General features: G+C 39.8%; 1 protein-coding gene across 7 annotated transcripts in view; it reads left to right on the top strand.

Annotated features, from left to right (window-relative positions):
• The window catches only part of LOC127628420 (calmodulin-binding transcription activator 1-like), a 588,851-nt gene that overhangs the window by 32,839 nt on the left and 532,245 nt on the right, over positions 1–23,767 (top strand). For all 7 annotated transcript variants that reach the window (XM_052105154.1, XM_052105152.1, XM_052105151.1 and 4 more), the window contains one exon: positions 19,348–19,451. In XM_052105154.1, the coding sequence (XP_051961114.1) occupies positions 19,348–19,451 (104 nt within the window). The remainder of the gene's footprint in view (positions 1–19,347; positions 19,452–23,767) is intronic.

Raw genomic sequence — 23,767 nt, 5'->3', positions numbered from 1 at the left:
CTTAACATCGGGAAATAGCCCTGAGTCTATCATTAGAGCTGTTGGGGAACTGTTAGAAAAACAGCAAGACCCCTTCCAGAGAGCAGTGCTTATCGCCGTCTTGAACCCTGTCAGGTGTAAGCCCTACTCCTGTAGGGGAAGAAACTTTAGACAGTTGGAGCAATCAGGCCAGACTCATGATAGAAGAGTGTGACTGCTCAAACAAAGAAAAGAGGAGAAGGATGGTAGAAAGTCTAAAGGGTCCAGCTTTGGAGATCATTCAAGCTGTGAGAATGGCAAATCCAGATGCAAGTCCCATTGAATACATAGAGGCTTTAGAAAGTGCATTTGGAACAGCTGAATCTGGGGAGGATCTGTATTTCGCTTTTCGACTGCTGCGTCAGAATCCTGGCGAGTTTCTATCTGCATTTTTGAGAAGAGTGGAGCGATCGCTTACCAAAGTTTTGCAGAAAGGAGGTCTAGATGTCACATTAGCTGATAAAGCGCGCGTTGAGCAGCTCATCAGAGGGGCTACAGAGTCAGATATTCTGCTGTTGCGGTTAAGACTGAGGGAAAGAAAGAGCCATCCTCCTACCTTTTTGCAGCTCCTTAACGAAATCCGTGAGGAGGAAGAACAGGATGTAGCGAGGCACAAGTTCAGTGCGCCAGTGAGGAGACAGCATGTTAGAGCTGCGCAGATCAGTCAAGATGTAAATTCAGAACAATCAGAACTTTCTGATTTATGCACTGAAATAAATGATTTGCAGTTAATGGTAAGAGAGTTGTCTACCCAACGGCGCTCTACACCAACTACTTTGGTAGGTAGTAGTAGTGTTACTATGCCAAAGAAACCAGCTAAAGCAGATCAGAATAGTGAAGTGCAAACTCTGAGAAAGCAAGTGAAGGAGCTTCAGACTCAGTTGACCGCTATGGCAGTAAAGTCTGCGAATGAGTTGAGAGAACCCAAGGCACAATCTATTGACACTTCAGATGGTCCATCTATACACGCAAGAAACATGTCTTTTCAAGATACTGATGACTTCTTTTGTTATCGGTGTGGTCAAGATGGACATATTGCTACCAGATGTAGTGCGGCTGAGAACCCAACGAAAGTAATTCAGAAGTTGCTTCATGTCTTACGAAAGCTCAAAGAAGAAAAGAAATCCACACAGAATAAGTCAATGAGAAACTGTTATGTGAAGAGGAGCACAGTTGAAACCTTGAAGCTAGCATCTAACATTCCAACGGGACTAGTAGGGCCGTCATCTACCATAGATATTAAGATTTGTGGTCATCCCTGTGAAGCTCTGCTTGATAGTGGCTCACAAGTCACAATTATATTTGAGAAGTGGTACCACAAACATCTGTCAAATGTCCCAATCCATTCAGTTAATGGCCTGGCCATATGGGGACTGAGTGAGTCAAGCTACCCATACAAAGGATATGTTGTGGTAGATCTTGAGTTCCCCAAAGATCTAGGTATTTCAGGGTCTTTATCCGTACTCGCCTTGGTATGTCCAGAACCTCGCAATTCAGACAAAGTTCCAGTTATCATTGGGACAAATGCCTATTTGTTCAAACGGCTAGCTGATCTTTATCATGAGATACCAGATACCAGGTCTGCTCAATGTCTCAAGCTACAGCCCATAATTTCACAAGCTCTTCTTAAACAGAAACAACTGTCCGTTGTAAATGATGATGCTGTTGGGCAGGTGAAATGGTTAGGCCCGGGTCCACTCACCATGGCTCCTAGGAAAGAGTGTTTGGCTACCTGCAAAGTAGAGAAATTTTCGCAGACAGAAAAAGATATCCTACTTGTTGAGGCACCTAGCTCTCCTGCCTTGCCAGCTGGTATGTTAGTACAGTCTTTTGTACTCCCTTCTTCCCGGGTGGATGAGAAAAGGTTCCCGGTTTTGATGCAGAATGAGTCTTTAAAAGAAATATCCCTGCCTGTGGGCACTGTCCTTGCTCATATGTATTCTACCGATACTGTGACAGTGGCACAGAAGGATGATACAAAGACTGCTGATCTAGACCCCAAGCTCTTCAACTTTGCCAACTCACCCCTTTCTGAGGAGTGGAAGAATAGACTGAGTCATAAGCTGGCAGAGCGACAAAATGTTTTTTCCCTTCATGAATGGGACGTAGGTTTGGCTAAAGGTGTAGAACATCAGATCCGGCTCAGTGATACTCGTCCTTTCAGGGAGAGATCACGTCGTTTGACCCCAGCTGACATTGATGACGTACGCCGCCATATTCAAGAGTTAATGGCAGCTGGTATTGTGAAGGAATCTCGCAGTCCGTATGCCTCTCCTATTGTCATAGCACGAAAGAAGAATGGCAGTGTTCGTATGTGCGTGGATTATCGCACATTAAACAAGCGTACCATTCCTGACCAGTATACGATGCCCCGCATCGAGGATGCCCTAGAGTGCTTATCAGGAAGTAGATGGTTCACTGTCCTCGACCTCCGGAGTGGATACTACCAAATAGCAATGGCAGAAGAAGACAAGGAGAAGACAGCTTTTATATGTCCCCTTGGGTTTTACCAATTTGAGCGTATGCCGCAAGGCATTACTGGGGCCCCTGCTACGTTTCAGAGGCTTATGGAGAAAGCAGTGGGGGATATGCATCTTCTTCAAGTCATTGTCTATTTGGATGACATAATCATTTTTGGTAAGAGCTTGGAAGAACACGAAGAACGCCTTCTAAAAGTTCTTGACCGTCTGGAGGAGGTTGGATTGAAGATTTCCATAGACAAATGTCAGTTTTGTCAACCTCAAGTGAAGTATGTAGGGCATATTGTGTCGGAAGCTGGCATTGCCACAGATCCGGAAAAGGTTGAGGCGGTAAAACACTGGAAGCAGCCCACTGATCTTAAATCTTTGAGATCCTTTCTTGGGTTTTGTGGGTATTATCGGAGATTCATTGCCAATTACTCTGCTATAGTGAGACCGTTAACAGAGCTTACCAAAGGTTACCCACCCACACAACGTAACAGAAAACCAGTGACAAACAAGTTAACCGGTTACTTTAAGGAGTCTGAGCCTTTTGGTGAAAGGTGGGATCAAGCATGCTCTGAGGCATTTAGTAAGATACTCCACTATTTGACTAATGCTCCCGTTTTAGTTTTCGCTGACCCAACCAAACCCTATATACTACATGTTGATGCGAGCAGAAATGGATTGGGAGCAGTGTTAAATCAGGAACATCCAGAAGGTTTGAGACCGGTAGCTTTTGCCAGTAGGAAGCTAAGTCCTTCGGAGCAACGGTATCCTGTCCATCAGTTAGAGTTTTTGGCACTTAAATGGTCTGTGGTAGATAAATTCCATGATTTCCTCTATGGCGCCAGATTCACGGTAAGGACAGATAATAACCCTTTGACTTATGTGCTCACAACAGCAAAACTGAATGCCACTGGACATCGTTGGCTTGCTGCTCTGGCAACATATGATTTCACCATCCAGTACCGTCCGGGACGGCAAAATATTGATGCTGATCTTTTGTCCAGACAATGTTCCACAGAGTCACTGGAGGAGTGGAAGGAAATTCCTTTGTCAGGGATTAAAGCTGTGTGTCAGCATGTCAATCTGTTGCAGCCACCTGAAGTTTCCTCACGAATGGTAGACCAGCTTGGAGTGTCATCCACCGTTATACCAGATGCATATGCATTTCCCACCCATCTGGAGTCAGGTTCTCTTGAGCATATAACACCTCTGCAGTTGAAGAAAGCCCAAGATCTTGATCCTCTCATAAACCCTATGAAGAGAGAAATAGAATCTGGCGAACTAACTACTTTAAGTACGAGCAGTGATCCTCACTTGTTTCTTCTGCGGCGTGAACGTGCGAAGTTGGTAATACAGGATGGTTTGCTACACAGAGTGACCAAAAAGTCCTCAGGAAAAGAAATCAAGCAGCTTGTCTTACCTAAAAAATACCAACCTATGGTGTTAAGATCTCTTCACGATGAATCCGGCCATCTTGGAGTCGAGAGGACTATTGATCTTGTCAAGGACCGGTTTTACTGGCCTAAAATGAGTTTGGAGATTGAACAATACATTAAAAACTGCGGAAGATGTATTTCCCGGAAGTCATTACCACAGAAATCTCCACTAAATCAGATCACAAGTAATGGTCCATTAGATCTTGTGTGCATTGATTTTTTGTCCCTAGAAGCTGATTCTAAGGGAATTGCCAATGTGTTGGTGGTAACTGACCATTTCACTCGGTACGCCCAGGCTTTCCCAACAACAAACCAAAAAGCCATCACTGTAGCCAAGGTATTGTGCGAAAAATACTTTGTGCATTATGGTTTACCAGCCAGAATACATTCCGACCAGGGCACTGATTTTGAGAGTAGATTAATCAAGGAGATATTGTCAATGCTGGGGGTTAGAAAGTCTCATACAACACCTTATCATCCCCAGGGAGATCCCCAACCCGAGCGATTTAATCGTACTCTTTTATCAATGCTCGGAACCCTTGACACTTCCCAGAAGCAGAAATGGAGTCAATACATCAGTCATCTGGTACATGCATATAATTGCACGAAAAACGATGCCACTGGCTACTCCCCTTACTTCCTCATGTTTGGTAGGGAAGCTCGTTTGCCAGTTGATATCTGTTTTGGTACCTCACCTGATGGTGAAAATGAGATCCAATATCAGAGGTACGTAAGTGAGATGAGAAGAGACTTAAGGAAAGCTTATGAACTTGCGTCTGATGCTGCTAACAAGAGTCATCTGAAAAACAAAACAAGATATGACCAAAGGGTTCGGAATCAATCATTGGAGGAAGGTGATCGAGTGCTACTCCGAAATGTTGGAATAACTGGAAAACATAAACTGAAAGACCGTTGGAAGTCGGTACCTTATGTGATTGTTGAGAAGTTGCCAAACTTACCGGTGTACCGTGTCAAGCCTGAACAGGGAGCTGGTATCATCAAGACCCTTCACAGAGACCATCTGTTACCAATTGGGTACCTAGTTAGGCTGTCTACTTCTGTGGAAAAGGAGAGAGTGGCTGAGAAACATGTCACCAGAACTCAAACTGCACAAAAGCAGACCAGGAAAAGAAAATCCGATTTGTACAGGTCAGATGATGACAAACAAGCAGAAAGTTCGGATTCTGATGTTGACTATACTTACCAAACTCATCGCTTCAATGTGGATGGAGTTGAGAAGCAGGAGAACATCCTGAACGTAGGTGATGGAGCGGTGGATGAGGACAAACCCAGTTCTTGTCAGGAGAATGGTTTGGAAGAAACAACCTGGTTGGAGGGCTCTGAAATTGAAGTTACCCATCCATTTCCTGATACTGTGGTGGACACAGAGTTAGAAGAAGGAGACGTCCTTGATTCTAGTGCATCAGTAGAGGATGGTGAAGTTTCGGGTTCCCGAGTATCCAGACGAGTTGTGAAGCCAGTCATTCGTTTGACCTACGATGAACCTGGAAAACCCTCAGATATGCCGTTAACTATCAGTCATAGGGGAATGATGATCCAAATCAGTTACTCTGACATTCAAGAGAATTTGAAAAGTACACAGAGAACCCATGCTACTTGTGCAGTCTGTGCCAAACAAACGAACCTTTCCGATAACAGATAGACTCACTGATTGATAAAGGTTTGATGAGGACATCAAGACTTTTAGAAGGGGGAGGGTGTAGCCCAGATGAGATTGTATATGCATATAGAAATACAGACCGCAAGGGGTTAATAAGTTTGGGTTTAAGCTACTAACATCTACATGCTTTTATACACTCTAACTTGCTTGCACTGAAATACCTGCTTATCTTTATTTTATTGTTTTCTGATTGGGAAAATTCCGAAGTTGATTATTCATGAGGGGGCGGGGTTTGGGAGATGTGCGCGTATTTGCAGGAATGCATGGTGAAAGTGAAAGGAACTTGCAATCCGCTTAGTTCTTTTATAAATATGATAAAGTACACCCAGTTATTATGGATGACCAATCGTTGTGCTTTTCTGGGATGCTTGTCTAAATGTTTGAAGGTAAATTTTCTGGTTTTTGTGTTTAATACTGTCTGTATTCAATATGGTTACATTCTGAGGAGAATGCTAATCGCGAATAGCATATTCGCATACATTTAGTGACTGTTAAAGTGTGTGCACATATTATATTGACCCGTTATGTTTGTAATTTATTTGATAAGTTACATGGACTGATTATATATTTTACACAGGAAACGGACAGTTGTTTCTTATGGCTGTGTTTATGTACGGGGATCATCTCCTCGTCAGTGGGGAAAGATATTCTACAGTTTCTCTGATGATTCGTGGCGTCGAGTATTCTTCACGGGAATCCGTATCTGATAACTGGTAACCGTTTGAACTTGCAGTTGGTACAGTTGTGCCTGATGTTCGTTTGCAACTGGACATCTTCTCAGGTCGTGAGTACCAAGCTCGTGCAGTAACTATTTTGTTTGCTTTAAAAGTGAAGCGGCCGTTGTGTTTTTGGCCACCACGCTCTCAAGCTACGTCACAGGCCTGCAACGATTTATTTTGTTTAAGACTGAATGAATGAGAGAGGTGAATGAATGTGTGGGCCCACTTGCTTTATTGTCATTAAGGTTCTCCTAACTTGAAATTTCATTGATTTGATTTGTGTGTAAATTGAATTGAGGATTCATATTGGAAATGTTTTAATTTAGTGTTGCAGATTATTTAACTGTTTTCCCCTAAATTGAACATATTTAAATCACAAAAATTGAATACTTTATTTTCATTTAATTTCAGTAAATTGTTTTATTCCATTCACATTTCTGTGTGTTTTTTTCCTGGCAGTTTACAGTTTACCCCGTTATTTATGGGTTTAATTGGTGAGTTAAAGAGCATACATTCTTAGTAGGATAATTTGAAGCAATAATTTTCTACTAAGTGGAGGCACCGCCGAAGCAAGTTGTTGCAAAGTTTAATTAACCAAGTAGTAATAAAATAAACCAACACAGGTGTTATTCGTTTTATTATTATTTATTTTAGAACAGACCCAGGGCCCCATCTTGTGTTATATTTACTAAATTGGGTTAGCTACATTCAATATCATAATTAGCACAGAGGGGTTACACATGATTTCAAGCCTACAGACTGCAATTGCAAGATGTACAGTGAAACAAGGTTTGCTCTGCTCTCACCCAAATCCAACTGGATTGCTCCAGAAGACATTGATTAAACCACTGGAGTCTTATGGATAACGTTTTTGCTTACTTGATCAGCTTTTTGGATCTTCAAAGGCCTGGCCACCATTCACTTGCATTGAGAATCTACAGAGCTTAAATATTCTTCTAAAAATCCTCATTTGTGTTCTGCAGAAGTAGAATAGAACTATAGAGCTGAGATATTCTTCTGAAAATCTTCATTTGTGTTCTGCAGAAGAAATAATGTTATCCACATCATTTAGCATGTATTATATCATAAGAGAACTTTCATTTTTGAGTGAACTAACTCTTTAAAAATAATTGAGCCATTCCAATTTTGATTTACCTTTTTTATTTATTGACACTGGTCTCAACACAGATAAATCTGCTTCTATGTGTGTGGGAAGGTGCCTCGTTGTCATCTGCGAGCAGGTTCTCTATGCTAATGTTAATTGAGCGAGTCAAATGATTCCAGATACCAGTTTCTGTTCTCCACTGTAAAACTAATTTACCCTTGTACAATCTCCCATCAGTGTAGGGGCACATACCCCAATCTCCAGAATTATGTCTGTGCCCCTAAACGGAAGAGTGCAGAGAGTCACACTGCTGTTTCACGGCCTTATCACGGTAAAATCTTTGTTGGGACCTTGCTCCATGCTGGGATTACATCCTTCTCAGAGAGCTGTTTTTTTTCTCTCCCCTACCCTTTTCTAATTTTCTTTAAATATTTCACATTCATCCTTTAAGTCCAGATTCTCCAGTATTGTCTTTTATGATTTCAGACATTCAAAGTAATCTAAAAATACAGGTGTTATAGAATGGTAAGGCAGGGTGACTTTGCCTTTAAGAAGCGTTGGGGACATGGGGGTTTGCCATTTGAAATGCATATCTTTGATTTCTGGTCAGCTTGTGCTTGAGACACAGGTCTTTGTTTTATATTCACAAACAGAAGCCTAAGTGTTCTTGGGGTTTTCAGACAAATCGAAAAGTGTTCAGATAATAAGACTCACACACTTGACAATCACATTCTTTGAATAAACTATATGACTTTGCTGAGTGCAGTCACTGTAAGGCATTTTCAAAATTGTTTAGGTAGACAAGAATGCAAGAAGGACAACTAAATGTCAGTGACTAAACTGAAACCCACTTTTCAGAAAAAGTCTTGAGGACATTTATATTTAGGTTAAATATATTCAGCTAAGGGATTGCTCTCATATGTGAGTTGATTAAAACATGTATTATGGCTAATATAAATCAAATTTAAACATATGTCTTTGCAAACATGTATTAAGTAATGTCTCTGCACTTTTCTCCATTGAATGAAAATATTTTGAGGATAGCTGGAAGACGATGAGAAAGAAAACTAGAGATGTGTAATCTGTAATGTATTAAGGGCCATATTTCTCAGTACAAACAGTTGACAAAATATTTTTTGTTGACATATACAGATGTCTGCAATATCACAGTTGATTTTCTGACAATGGGGAAGGATGAAAGGTTTACAACAGGGACAATGACCAGTTTAGCTGATGCCACTTTCATTTGAGAAAGCATAGTATATCGTTTTCATAATAGAGGTTTTATTTTGTCATTGCAATCGAGGAAGCACTGATATGAAGAAAAAGGCCCTTATATCAGGATCATTTTAATTTAGCATAACGGTTGATTGTGGAACGCATAGCATCAGACCTGGAGATGGTGTAATTGGCTGCAGCAGATGTGTCTTGAAATGTCATCAGTGACGCAAGCTGCGACGGAACACACAGTGATGTGTGATCGCATTAGCTTTGAGAAAAAAAACTAAACATATTTGCACAAATGCTTATAATGATTTGGTACAGCATCACAAACGATTGATTGTTTTGTCAAAATTGGAATCCACGCAAAATGGGTGTGTTTTTGACCGTGACTCATATTATTATAGGCATATTATTGTTTTAAATCACTGTTAGTGTGTCTGTGCCTCATTTGAGATATCCAGTGTGCTAGTGTTGAAATATAGGTTGGGTTTACAAAATAATAACTAAGCTAGAAGTTAATTGGCTACCAACTCAAGAAAATTACACAGAAGAATTTATTTTTGTGTGTGCAGTGAACATAAAATAGGGCTTGTCCGTGAACATTTCAGTTCTGCCGTGAATTGAAATTACTGATTGGCTCTTAGAGAGTGGAACAGTTTTTATATGAAACAGTTAGTTTCATTATACTGCTGTTGTGACAAGGCAGGCAAAGAATGAGGATCTAAGTGCAGCTTTATTAAAATAAACAAGAAATCTCAAAATAAAGAAAAACAGAGGAAACCTAGCACAGAACATAACAAAACATGCAAGAACTGACAAATTATCTGGGGGAAACAAGGGCTTAAATATACAAGGGAACAAACAAGGGAATGAGCAACACCTGGGGAAACAATCAGGGAATTATAAATAATAAGGGAGAACCAATCAAGGAATAGAACTACAAAGGACTACAAAACTAACAGGAACTAAACAAGAATTTCAACATAAAAGTTTCTACCATCTAAGATGTCTAATTTTAGCCAAATTCCAAGGCAGGATTGCTTGTATCTTTGTGGAGAAGCAATCCCAGAATTCGCTACCTCAAGCTCTGTGATCATATCAATTTAATTGTAGGTGGTGGAAGGGATGACAGAAATGCTCATAACATAAATAAACAGTTTGTTTAGCAACATACAGTACTAGCGTTAAAGTCTTGTGGAACATTTTTGTCTTTGTAAACATGCTCTCACAGTGTTGGGCAAGCTACTAAAAAAATTTAGCAAGCCAAGCTAAAAGCTACACACCAGAAGTAGCTTGCTACATTTTAGCTACTTTTTTCAACCAGATGCACAGAGCATACTGTCAAAGGTAAAGCATCTAAAAGATTCACATGATATTTATCTAAGCCATGGTACAGTAGTACAGTATAGTGCAATACAGTATACACGTATACTGTATGGTGCAATATGAAATGTATGTGCATGTAAAAAAAAAAACATGTAAATTCATATTTAAACAAGCTACATATACAAGCACATTTTATTTTTCATAGTTATACTACTACCCCCACAAACATATGCTCATTTGAACAATTTCCTTTGCACGTTCCCGTATAAAACTTGTACATATGCTTTTCATCTTATCCTGTAATTCTGTGTCTAGCTGATGTATTTCTGTACTAGAAGCTTCTGATCAGAGGCAAAATGTCTTGTGTGTGAGCACATTTGGGCAATAACAATGTGATATCTGATGGTATCAGTTGGTAATACCATGGTACTTTGAGATACAATTACCATATTTATGTACTATTCTGTATTTACATGGTGCTTCAAAGTACTTCAAAGAATACCATGGCACTACTACTACCACCAGTGTAATTTGATATATGGTTACCATATTCAAATACATTTGAATCCATACCAAACAACCAACATATGGGTCATAATAAAGGAAATGGAAGTGTTCTCCTGTGCCCACGTGACAGTAAATAACTACTGAAAAAATAACAATGAATTACTGCTCCTACAGTTTCCTTTGATTGTAGGTCCACTGCAACAAACGTTATCTTTATTTTCCGTATTTCACGTGAGCGCGTAACCAAGTGAGAGAGCGCGCACCAAATTATTTTGCAGTGCACATTTAGATTGAATAACGAACCGATTCAAACTGATTTGCCACCACGTTTGGCCAAGTCATTGTAAAGAACCGACTCAGATGAGCAATTCATTTGTGAGTCTGACATCTTTAGTTCTGATTCAAAAGTGGTGATTGTAAACATGTGATGTATGATGTAGTGGTGAAGTTAACATTTTATATTTAAATAAAAAATATAGGTGGTAGCTTCGCTAGTTTTTCAATCAAGTAGCTTTACAGTAGCGAAGCTACCACCTCGCTACTCGTAAATGTATTTAATTGCCCATTGAAATGCCCATTAACAGATGTGCACTCGACAGACATCTTTTGACAGTGCTTAGCAGAGGTGTTCACGAGTCTTTCATTTGAAGTCAGAGTCAAGTCTGAAGTCTTAAACACTGGAGTCCGAGTCAAGTCTCGAGTCCGAGTCACAAATCCCAGTGGAGCCTCAAGTCACTAAATGTTTCATCGTTCCATATCAATCACAATATATACTGTACATATCATTAATGGGGGCAGAACTGCATTCCACATGTTTGTTAGACCTTAAGAATGATTTAAACATTCTTGTTTGTTTGTTGGTTTACAAGTAAATTCCATAGGGTAAACTATTTTTAAAGTACACTTAGTTTACATTTGAAGTCAGAAGTTTACATATACCTTAGCTAAATACAATTAAATTAAGTTTTTCACAATTCCTGACGCCCTGCGATGGACTGGCGACCTGTCCAGGGTGTCCCCCGCCTTTTGCCCAATGTTAGCTGGGATAGGCTCCAGCCCCCGCGACCCTGTACACAGGATAAGCGGTTGACGATGGATGGATGGATGGATGGACAATTCCTGACATTTAATCATAGAAAACATTCCCTGTCTTAGGTCAATTAGGATCACTACTTTGTTTTAAGAATGTAAAAGGTCAGAATAATAGTTGCGAGAATGATTTATTTCAGCTTTTATTTCCTTCATCACATTCCCAGTGGGTCAGAAGTTGGTAGCATTGCCTTTAAATTGTTTAACCTTCCACAAGCTTCTGACAATAAGTTGCTGGAATTTTGGCCCATTCCTCCAGACAGAACTGGTGTAATGGAGTTAGGTTTGTAGGCCTCCTTGCTCGCACACGGTTTTTCAGTTCTGCCCACAAATTTTCTCTTAGATTGAGGTCAGGCCTTTGTGATTTGTATTGGGATGTTGCTTCAATATATCCACATACATTCCCTTCCTCATAATGCCATCTATTTTGTGAAGTGCACCAGTCCCTCCTGCAGCAAAGCACCCCCACATCATGATGCTGCCACCCCCATGCTTCACAGTTGGGATAGTGTTCTTCGGCTTGCAAGCCTCACCCTTTTTCCTCCAAACATATCGATTTAAATTATGGCCAAACAGTTAGAATTTTATGGCAGTTTTGGAGCAGCTTCTTCCTTGATGAGCAGCCTTTCAGGTTAGATCGATATAGGCCTCATTTTACCATGAATATAGATAATTGTCTACCTGATTTCTCCAACATCGTCACCAGGTCCTTTGGTGTTATTCTGGGATTGATTTGCACTTTTCGCACTAACCTACGTTCATCTCTAGGAGACATAATGCGTCTCCTTCTTGAGCAGTATGATGGTCTATTACTATTGTTTGTACAGATGAACATGGTACCTTAAGGCATTTGTAAATTGCTCCCAAGAATGAACCAGACTTGTGGAGGTCTTGGCTGATTTCTTTTGATTTTCACATGATGTCAAGCAAAGAGGCTCTGAGTTAGAAGGTAGGTCTTAAAATTAATCCACAGATACACCTCCAATTCAGTTCACCTCCTATCAGAAGCTAATTTTCTGGAATTTTCCAAGCTGCTTATAGGCACAGTTGACTTAGTGAATGTAAACTTCTGACCCACTGGAATTGTGATATAGTTAATAAAAAGTGAATCAATCTGTCTCTAAACAATTGTTGGAAAAATTACTCGTGTCATGAGTCATGATTCATGCACAAAGTAGATGTCCTAAATGACTTACCAAAACTATAGTTTGCTAATATGAAATCTGTGGAGTGTTTAAAAAAATTAGTATATGTATGTAAACTTCTGACTTTAACTGAAGGATTTAATCCTACATAAGGCTGTGTGTCCACTTTGAGATTCTGTTTCCTGCATTTTATCATGTCCACAGAAACAGAGCAGGGCATCTCCTCTGTCTCACTGCATGTTCTTAACACTGCATGAATAAACCCAAAATGGCCACGGACATTTGCCATTACATTACCTTTAAGTGAAACTGGAGCAATTTGCGTTCACAAAATTAATACGTTTATACCTTGTTTATATTTTCGCGGGAGTTTTGCATAGCCTCTGTAGATGGCGTGCACATCATAGAGCTTGAGAAGTGGTTCATCTTCACACGCTCTCAAGAGAACCGCTCTTATGATGTTCGCGGTGGGGTTCCATGAGATGCTCGGAGTTCAACTGAATGAGACACAAGTGCTTTTTCCTGCGCGCATGAGAACAGCATGCAGGGAAAGATGAGCTTTGTAATCAACTGCTTTTTATTCAGTAAAAGGGCCTTGGTGATTCGACACTACACAACTCTATCACTGGCGAGTGAAACGTTAATATTTACTTACCAGTGGCTAATAACAGACGTTTTTTTGGTCGCATAGTGTGAAATTTACTTGCATATGTGAGTGATTTACTCGCAATGTAGAGGGCTGTAGCGGGTAACACTCTCGCTCATGGTGCTGTACTGTAATTACCTGCCCGTCTCACCCGCTTGGGGCCAAAAGTGTGCAAGGGATGGATGCTATATAAAGAAGGTATGAGAAATCACAAAAAATAATGCAACCAAATGCTACAATATACTTAAAAATAATATTTCAGTATGTTAAATAACCATAATGTTAATTAAAACACTATTATTACAGCTGTATTACAATAATACATATACAGAACAGCTACTTTTAGTGTTTGTATCAATCATATATCTCACTAAACACTGTGTGAAATGTTTTTTTTGTTTATTTTATTTAGTTTTCATCTATGATATTGCATTATATTAGTTTTGCACAGTATGTTAACTTAATAGCCAAAATACTTGCACATACATGAACGAGAATAAACCTGAAATAGGAATTTGCTTCAGTCATAATGCTGTAGTTTAGAGAAGATTTAGAGACATTTAGAATGTTACAAATAGTTATTTCTATTTAAATAAATGTTATATTCTTAAAATGTACTGTTTGTCCAAGAATCCTCTTACAGCATTGTAGGTTTAAATGCAAGACTTTGGCATTTAGAAGCTGCTAGTTTAGGAGCTGTGAGGAGTCTGTTTCTCAAACTAGAGACTGTGATTAAATTGTCTTTTTGTTGTGCATCTGGGCCGTCCACTTCCCTCTCTATCCTGGTTAGAGAATACTTTTTCAAAACAGTTATTTCGAACCTTAATTATATTGGTAATTAATAATTTTGATTAATGATTTTGATTAATGAGAAGCTGCTAGTTTAGGAGCTGTGAGGAGTCTGTTTCTCAAACTAGAGACTGTGATTAAATTGTCTTTTTGTTGTGCATCTGGGCCGTCCACTTCCCTCTCTATCCTGGTTAGAGAATACTTTTTCAAAACAGTTATTTCGAACCTTAATTATATTGGTAATTAATGATTTTGACAGTATTTGTGGTCAATTTAATGCCACCTTAGTGAAAGCACAAGTTTCTTTCAAGAACAAAAATGTATTAGTGTTCTAAAAATGGAAGCGCATATACTATACATAATATCATTTTCATAAAGTAACTTGTAACGTAATTACTTGTGTAGTATTTCTTACACTTACTTCAGTCATAATATTACTTAGTACTTCTACTTGTACTCAAGTAAACTTGAAACCTCGTTTTTAAGAAAGTTTTTTAAAACATCTGAAGACACCTTCTGCACTCTATTCCATTCATTGCATTGCGTTTATTTTGTTATTTTTTTTTTGCAAGTGAGGCAGTTTTATAGGTCTTTAGATCTGTAATCTTGTTTTAAATTACAAAGTCCTTGTTATACCCAAAATCTGCCATAAAATCATGAAAGCCAAAACTGCTTATAGTTAAACGCATTGCCTGGATACAGGAAATAACTCCATCTTGCAGGGAGAGCAACTGGTGTGTGGCTTATATTTTTAAACCACACTTCTGCCATCCTGCAAGGGTTTTATTGGAATGGTATGTGAATGTCATGTGGATACTAGTGACAAACAAATGTATGATCAGCAGTCGGTCGTAACAAGGTGATTATGATTGGACTCAGTTCACAGTTGTAGACTTTCATTGTAATTTAGAAATTTTTCCCTAGAACAATGAAGGTTAAATGGCTGTGATTTGACTGGCCTGCAAAGCCCTTAGGAAGGGGAAAGAGAGATAGGCAGGGTAAGAATAGAAGAAAGCCTGATATATATCCCCACCTTAATTGCCCCTGAACAAATTGTATTCCCCTTGTAACCCGCACACACACACACAAGATGAGACAGTCACAATGTATGTCAAAACTGCGTTTATTTGCAGGCAAACAAAAGTACAGCACGGAAAATCCAGAGGGAGAATGGTCAGGGTAGCGTAGGGTCAAAAGCCGGGGAAACAAAATCGAGTAAGGGGCAAATCCGGGAGAGAGTGGTCAACGAGAGTGGGGAGGTCGAAGCCGGGAAACAGGATCAGAGTAGACGGGACTAGTGGGAGCAAAAGACAGGGGAACAAGGGGAGCTGGCAAGCTAAGAGGAGGACAAGAGGAGATCAAAACTAGACGAGACTAGCGGGGGGCAAAGACACGGGAAACTAAATACAATGACCAACAGGCGTGAGACGAAAGGGCAGTGATAATAATAGGGGAAAGTGCAGGTGTAAACAATGAAAGGTGATGAGACGAGTACAGGTGAAACTAATGTGGAGATTGAGACGAGTGCAGGTGTACATAATGTTCTGGCGATAGGAGAGCGGGGATGCGAGCCCGAGGAGGGGAGATAGTGTACGAGCATGTGAGCTCGTAGGAGTAAAACGAGCGTGCAAGCTCGAGCGAGCAAAACAAGCGTAGAAGCTCGAGGGGGCGGAGCGAGGGAGCGGGAAGCGAGCGAGTACGCTCGCGGAGTACGTGTGTGTGCTCGGTGAAGCCGAGCGTGCGCGTGAGCTGGACGAAGGGGAGCGCGTGTGCGTGCTCGAGGAAGCGGGGATGGGGCAGAGGAGCGGGGTTCGTGACACCCCTTTTCTTTTATACTCAACTGCCATTTGTGCTTTTTACAGTTCTTTCTAGTAGTCAGGATCAGGGGCGTAGCCAGAATTAAATTTTTGGGGGGGTCCCGTCTTTAAATGAGGGGGCAACATACATATATATATATATATATATATATATATATAGCTTAACACCTAAAACAGCTTAACACCTGAACACACTTAAAACAGCATATTTACTTCACCGTTTCAGCAGAACAGACATAACAGCCTACAACATAGCGGTGTTTATTACCTTTTACATGAGTCTACAAGGGCGATTATAAAGTGTCAATGATGCCATCATACTCAGTCCAGAGAATCCACAATTCACGTTCGAAAAACAGCATGGAAAGATTTAAAAGCAAATATACAGCATAAAATTAAAGCATTTTTACTTCACTGTTTTTAGCAGCAAAACAAAAACATAGCTCAGCGGCTATTCAAACCATGGGATTACCTTTTACATGACAAGGCGGAGTCTACGGGGTGATTATTAAAAATGTCAATGATGTCATCACAGTCCAAAGAATCCACCAGTTCCCGTTCAAAAGACAGCAGGGAAAGATTATTTAAATGCATAAAATGCATAAATGCATATTTAAAGTTTATTTTCATCTATTTTCCTGCACAGAAGTTGAAAGAAAATGCGTAGTTCGGCTTCTTCAAATGAAACGCCATAGTGTTTGCAGGGCATCCTCAGTAGCTCGCCTTTTGAAAAAAAAAAATCAGAGCTGGGCAAACACGCAGCTGCTGCACGCATTAATCCGCATTGATCCTCTTGAAAGCGGCTGTTCAGTTTGGTGATTTGTCAGTCTAAAATATCAACCCATAGTTTGTTGAGATCAGCATTCTCCTTTATGGCTGTGGTTTTGCCTAAACTACATGAAACCAGAGACCCTTTCAGTCGGGCCGGTAGCTTTCTTACTCTGGTGCTGGTGACATCCCAGTTGGAAATTGAATTCTTTTCCATGAGTTCATCAGTCAACTTTAAAACTTTGTCGAAATCATTTTGCACATTTTCTCGGAACTGTACATACAGATCAGATTTTTGATCAGCGATAGGCAGTCGGTGACTGATATTGTGCTGCTCTGTAAAGCCCTGGTAGCAACGATACCGGTATCAAATAATTTCCCAAATGTCACCAACAGAAATAAAAAAATGTTTGTCTGAATTTGATGCATGAGTGAATCAGCTTCCAGTTTCGTTTGGCCATTTGTTTCGGAAAACTCCGCCAGCGTTTCTAAAATTACATAAAATAACGTCAGTACTGCCGATGGATTCAGATTTCGAGCTCCACCTTGTATCTGTAGATCGTTCAAGTTCAAGACACTTTCTGTGAGGATAAAGCTCCTTCTGGAGCTCAAAAAAACAGGCATGCCTGTGCACACCAGTCATGAAAGTGTGCAAAGAGTTCACAGTATCAAAAAAAGTATTGACATGGCCAGATACCTTCGTTGCGGTTCAGAGAACTAAATTCAGCCTGTGCGAGCTGCAATGCACATAAAAGGCATTTGGAAAAGTACGCTTTAGATTCAAGTGCACACCACCCTTGTTACCGGACATAACAGAAGCCCCATCAAAGCCAAAGCCAAAGCCAACGCAAAGACATTGATCCAACTGTAATGGCTCAATGACTTGCAAAATCTTAGAAGAAATCCCATTAGCGCTCATATCTCCTGTTTCAACGAATCCAACCGCTCTCTCTTTAACTTTGCCTGCATGAACGTATCTTACACACACAGCCACCAGCTCGCGTTTTGAAATGTCCTTGCATTCATCAGCCATAATTGTGTAGTAGGTGTATGGTGTCTCATGCAACTCAGACTTGATCTTTCGTAGAAGTAGTGAGGCTGCACATTCAAGTAACTCGTTCTGAATTTCTGCACTCATTAGTCTGGCGTTTTTTGGTATTACCTGGAGACGATTTTGCACGTTTGGGTCATGCTTGGCAATTAAGCTAAACAGTTCCAAAAAATTGCCCTTATTTAAGGCCTCTTCATTTTCGCTGTGGCCACGTAAAGCAATGCCTTGTTTTGCACAGAACAGAACAATGTCAATGACCACTTTCAAGTGTTCACGGTTCTTCTCCATAAACGTGCAGTCATCACGAACGAGCTGGTTTAAAACAGTACACTGGGTTTTACGGGTTGCTTTATATGCCTCATATTTACAAATGGAAAGGGAATGAGATTTGCTGGCTTGGTGTCTGATGCATAACCTGCGGAGGTGTTTCTAGTCTGTGAATCCATCGCAGATGAAAGCTTTTTCTGCGCATGGATCAGGAAAATACCGACATGCTTTGCAAAACACAGCATTATTTGTTGAAATATATTCAAGCCATGTGAATTCACTGTACCATTTTGGGGAAAAGCAACGATTCTTTCCGGCAAACTCAGTGTAAGGAAATGTGGTCATCACTGGTTGTGAAGGTGATTCATCAATTGCAGACAAGTCATTGGGCATTGTGCCGATCTGTGTGGAAGTCTCACCGCTACACTCCTGTGATGAAATAGGACGTTGTGTTTCTGTGTCCTGAGAAGCCTCAGGTGCCGCTTCACTCGCTGTCGCCTCATAGTAAGCTGAAGCAGACTCAGATGTAGATGGCACATTTTCTCCTTCTCGCTCATCTTTCCATGCTTTTTAAAAAAAGCGGAATATTGTACTTTGCGCACCTGCCATTGTCACTGCATATTAATGAACTCTCACCCGAAGATGACAGCGTACCTTACGCACAACACGTGACAAACAAATCAAGTTTGAAAACAGCCGCATTTTACCGCACAGCATTTTGATTGGTCAATGTATCAATCCTAACAAATCAAAAAACAACATTTTTTTTTAAGCAATCAGAAATCTGAGGGGGCCGGACATGTAAATGAGGGGGCCTAGGCCCACCCAGGCCCCCTCGTGGCTACGCCACTGGTCAGGATCAGTGTGACTGTGTGCTTTATTGAGTAGTTAAAGTCTTAATAAAGCTTACCATCAGTTCCTTTTAAGCCTTTGACTTGGACATCCACTACACCTGAAGTCTGATGATTCTCATAAAAAAATGTCACATTCATTCAGATTTCCATTCATTTAAAGCTGTTAACATACCTTATTTCTGCAGGTTGCTCAGTAGCTACACTTTGCTGGCAGAATAATTGTAGCCAGTTAATTTATGATCCACTTTTTTTGCTGTGTATGAAGAACTGCAGTGGATAATCATAATCTAATATTTAATTATATATTGTATTCATGCACTGAGGCCTATTTATTAGCTTGAATGTATCAATACGTCACAGCTATTTATTAATGACAGAAACGCTGTTGGCACCTTTCATCTCTAAGGCCTTTGTTTGCACCATCTTTTTTTCTGCAGCTGAACATGGACATTTGAAAATATACCTGCCCAAAAAGCTGCTCGAATGTCTACCAAAATGCTCCACGTTGCCAAAAGAAAGACACAGGTGGAACACCAATGAGGTAAGGTCACTTCTCTTCGCCATCTGCTGCTGTCATTTTTAACTCCTGCTTACTTTATATAAAACCTTGCTTATTTTAAGCAGTGAATCAGACACAATGTGTTAATAGAAACCTCTCTTGAGGATCTGCAGTCAGTTCAAATATTAACAGCAACTGCTTGATTGTCTTGTTTTTGTGGCCGGAAGTTGCTTTAGATCTACCACCCTATTTTCATTACTGTGCTTTGGAAGGTTTTTTTAAATGCTGGACATAGAGTCTTTGGGGAAACAGCAGGTTCATAAAGCTTTTAGTATACGTGGTCCAATGTCTGATTTTCACATTTTTGCAAATATAAATTTGCAGTAGTTTATGATCTGCACATAAAACATTTATGTTTTGGCATTCAATAATTCAAAATGTATTCTGTTGCTTTTGTGGTGGCAAATTGCACTGCAGTTTGTAAGTTAAAACTTCACTGTATATCATGGTTGGCCATCTGTTCCAGTACCACTTTTATTCATAGTTGTTTTAATTCCCAGGAAATAAAGACAGGATGTGATTTTTAAAATATGCTAACTTGTACGACAAGAGCGAAATCCCTGCCGTAGACATTTGGGTGCTAATTTGGAGCAGAACATGAAAAGGATGTTCCTAAGACTCTCTTCATCTCAGGCTGCTTCATTTCCTCTGAGTCTGGCTCAATCTCTCTGTAGCTGTGAAGAGCTTAGTACTGAAAATTGGTAGTATTTCTTGTAATATTTTCAAGACTCCTTGAATTTTTCCTAGGGGTCAAAGCACTGCGTGATCCTTTATTAAAAATTCAAAGGTAATTTTGTAATGAACAGTTGTTTGATAGAATCATGCAAGTTGTTTAGCTCTGTTCTGTTGTTTATTGGCTTTCAGTAGATGCTGGCATGCTATTTCATATCCCTCCGTGCCACCGCATAGAAGCTGTGGTATCTTACAAACCCATATACCTAATAATCTTCATATGAAAATGTGTTTTAAGTATGCTTATCCAAGCCTGAATGTATTTCAGACACAATGTATCAAACAAATTTGAAAAGATAACAACCCTTTTAGATTTTCGGTATTGAAAATAAAAATTTAAATGTAAAATGTTTTTATTCCTATGACTGTGGAAGGAAAAATCATAGACTATTTGCTCCAGCTGTCCTTGACCTGTAGGCCAGTCGTTTTAAATTAGTTCATTTCTTTTCAGTCCAGCTTCTTTATCAATTGAATGGAAATGAGACAGTGACTCACTTTATTTTTGCATTTTATTTGTTGTACGTGTTCAGTCTGTTGTGTGCTGTGGCTCCCTCCTAGCGGTGGCTGCAGGGAGATCAAAACTAAACATTGTTTCACTGCCATAAACTGGAATGATTTTAAATGACAGTTTCTCTGAGGAGATTTATAAACTCTAGCTCAGTGAAGGCAATGCAGTTTTATTACAACTGATCCCAATGAAGCACATATGAGTTTTACACCTGAAGTGACAAGCACCAATATCATAAGAGGAAAGAAAACAAAGGAACTCGTATGTCGGGTGTTTTTTTAAAGGTTCTTTACTTATTTTTAAAATTTATGACATCTTCTTGTGAAATTTGGTTAAGAGGGGGATGAGAAGCGCTCTGGTGGTTTAGTGTGTCTACCTCTCTCTGTAATATCAGAATACCTGCCGTACCCACATACATAACTCACATGTCACCTTTACATCAATTTCAGTTCTGCCAAAAGTCCCCTGTGACAAATCACTGACGTGGCCCTCTTAACGGGATATTCATGAATTGAGTACACTGCTTTATTCCTTTGTGTATTCTTTATGGAGTGACATGTGGCTTTATTTGAAGGGAGAGCAGTGTGGATATGAATGCCAATGCCAAATAGACATTGAATGCACCAGCCACTGAATGTTTGTGTGTCATATCAGATTCAGCTTTTCATGTTTTACCTCTGTGGTTCTGGTAACCAGCGACACAGTTAGTTGAATAGTTTGTCTTTGAAATGCAAATATGGAATTGTGGGATATGATTGTTTGTTTGAGTTCATTTCCATGTAATATGTTGCACTGCTTAGAGAAGTTATAAATACAGATTTCTGAACTCTGTAACTAATGCACTTGTCTTTCAAATTCTGCCAATTCTCATCAGGCATTATGCATGTATGAGCATAATAGTGAATCCTGGTTGGGGACGATAGTTTGAAATGAGAGAGTAAAAAAGACTGTCTTACTAGATCTGTGGCTGCCTTCCTACTGAAGCTGATTGTTTAATGTGTTCACCTGCGGTGTGCTTGCAGTCACAATTATTTAATGTTTTTTAGGAATTGATTTGTGGAATGTCAACACTCAAATGATGACATCTATAGCCTGGTATGTGAAGTAGGCTACCAGAAAGCTTTAGAGTAGATTGATTGCATAAACATCAAACAATGACATTTCAGGAAGTGATTTTGTGCTGTCCTTTAAATTAAATGGTTGGTTCACACATACATTTTTTTTTCCTCCCCTCTCTCTTTATTTTACTCATGCGATAACAAACCTGAATGATTTTCTATTTTCTATGAAGTATATTGATGACAATTAATGACTGAGACCAGTCACGGTTCATTTTGTTGTTACATGCCATCGTATTACTACAATAATAGACTGGTGTGCTACACATTTGAGCTCATAATGTTAAAGTGCACATCTGTTTCATTCTCCCTCTTTCTCCTCAACAGTTCCCTGTAACTTTTAAGTGTCTTGTCTAATGATTAAAAGTTAAATATCAATTAAACTAATATCATATACCTTCTGCAAATATGCGCATATCTCATTTAAACAGATGTAATAAAAAAAACTCACAAAACTTGAGCAAATTCAGCATCCTGTGGAGCACTCATTTATTTACCTCTAAAGCACAAGGTTGTTGACTTCAGGAGAGCACATAGTGAACACTATCCGCTGAACATCGACGGCTCCTCTGTGGAGATCGTCAAGAGCACCAAATTCCCTGGTGTTCACCTGGCGGAGAACCTCACCTGGTTCCTCAACACCAGCTCTATTACCAAGAAAGCCCAGCAGCGTCTCTACTTTCTTTGAAGGCTGAGGAAAGCACATATCCCATCCCCATCCTCACTACATTCTATAGAGGGACTATTGAGAGCATCCTGAGCAGCTGCATCACTGCCTGGTTTGGGACTTGCACCGTTTCGGACCGCAAAGCCCTGCAGAGGATAGTGAGGACAGCTGAGAAGATCATTGGGGTCTCTCTCCCCTCCATCAAAGACATTTACAAAAAACACTGCATCCGCAAAGCAACCAGCATTGTGGACAACCCCGCACACCCCTCACACAAACTCTTCACCCTCCTGCCGTCTGGCAAGAGGTACCGAAGCATTCGTGCCCTCACGGCCAGACTGTGTAACAGCTTCTTCCCCCAAGCCATCAGACTCCTCAATACTCAGAGACTGGACTGACACACACATGTGCCCTGAGTTGCACTTTAATTATTGTCACTTTATAACTGGCTGCTACCTCAATAACTGCTATGTCCATTGAACACTATCTCATAGTATGCTATGTTTACATTTGGCATTTTTAGAAACTGTCATCTTTTTGCACTACTGTGTACTGGTCGGCGCTGCACTGTCTCTCACTGTGCCTATTTTCCTGTTAATTTTTAGTAATTTATTGTACTGTCCCATACGTTTTGCACACATTTGCACGTGCACTTTATATTGGTATGTTATTTAGTCTGTGTAGTGTCATGTGGTTCTGTGTTTGTCCTGTGTTGTTTTATGTGGCACCATGGTCCTTGAGGAACGTGATTGCTAACGTGGACATGCCATCCATGGTTGCTGGACTTCTGTGTCCATAATCTTATTTCCTTCTTCCTAATATATTATACATTTCTTCATGTTCAAATACATTACTAAAATTTTATGAATTTGATGAACAAAATTGTATAATTAAATATTCAATATAACATTTTAAAAGTTCAATCCCCCTTTAAATGATCTTCATTTTTCAACAGGTAATATTCAGTCCATTAAATTTTGCTTAAATAAATTGTCTCTAAAATTTCAGTGCTTTAAATTCAGCTTGAAATTCAAACTTGAACATCCTTGCATTAAAGGAAAAGCAATAAAGTTCCAAAGCAACTCTAGGTCCACCACTAGTTTGAGCAATTGGGTGTTGAAGATCAAGAGCAGCTGTTTTTCCTGCAATGCCATGATGCACAAGGTTGAATTTCCAACCCAATTTGAACCACTTCAATTTTAGAGGTGAATTTGTAAAGTGAAATGCACCAAATATTACCTTTCATCATCATCATTCATTCTAAAGATGAAAA

This window comes from Xyrauchen texanus, chromosome 35, assembly GCF_025860055.1.
Source record: "Xyrauchen texanus isolate HMW12.3.18 chromosome 35, RBS_HiC_50CHRs, whole genome shotgun sequence".
Taxonomy (NCBI): domain Eukaryota; kingdom Metazoa; phylum Chordata; class Actinopteri; order Cypriniformes; family Catostomidae; genus Xyrauchen; species Xyrauchen texanus.
Note: the sequence above shows the minus strand (reverse complement) of the source record. Positions and strands in the feature narration are given on the sequence as shown.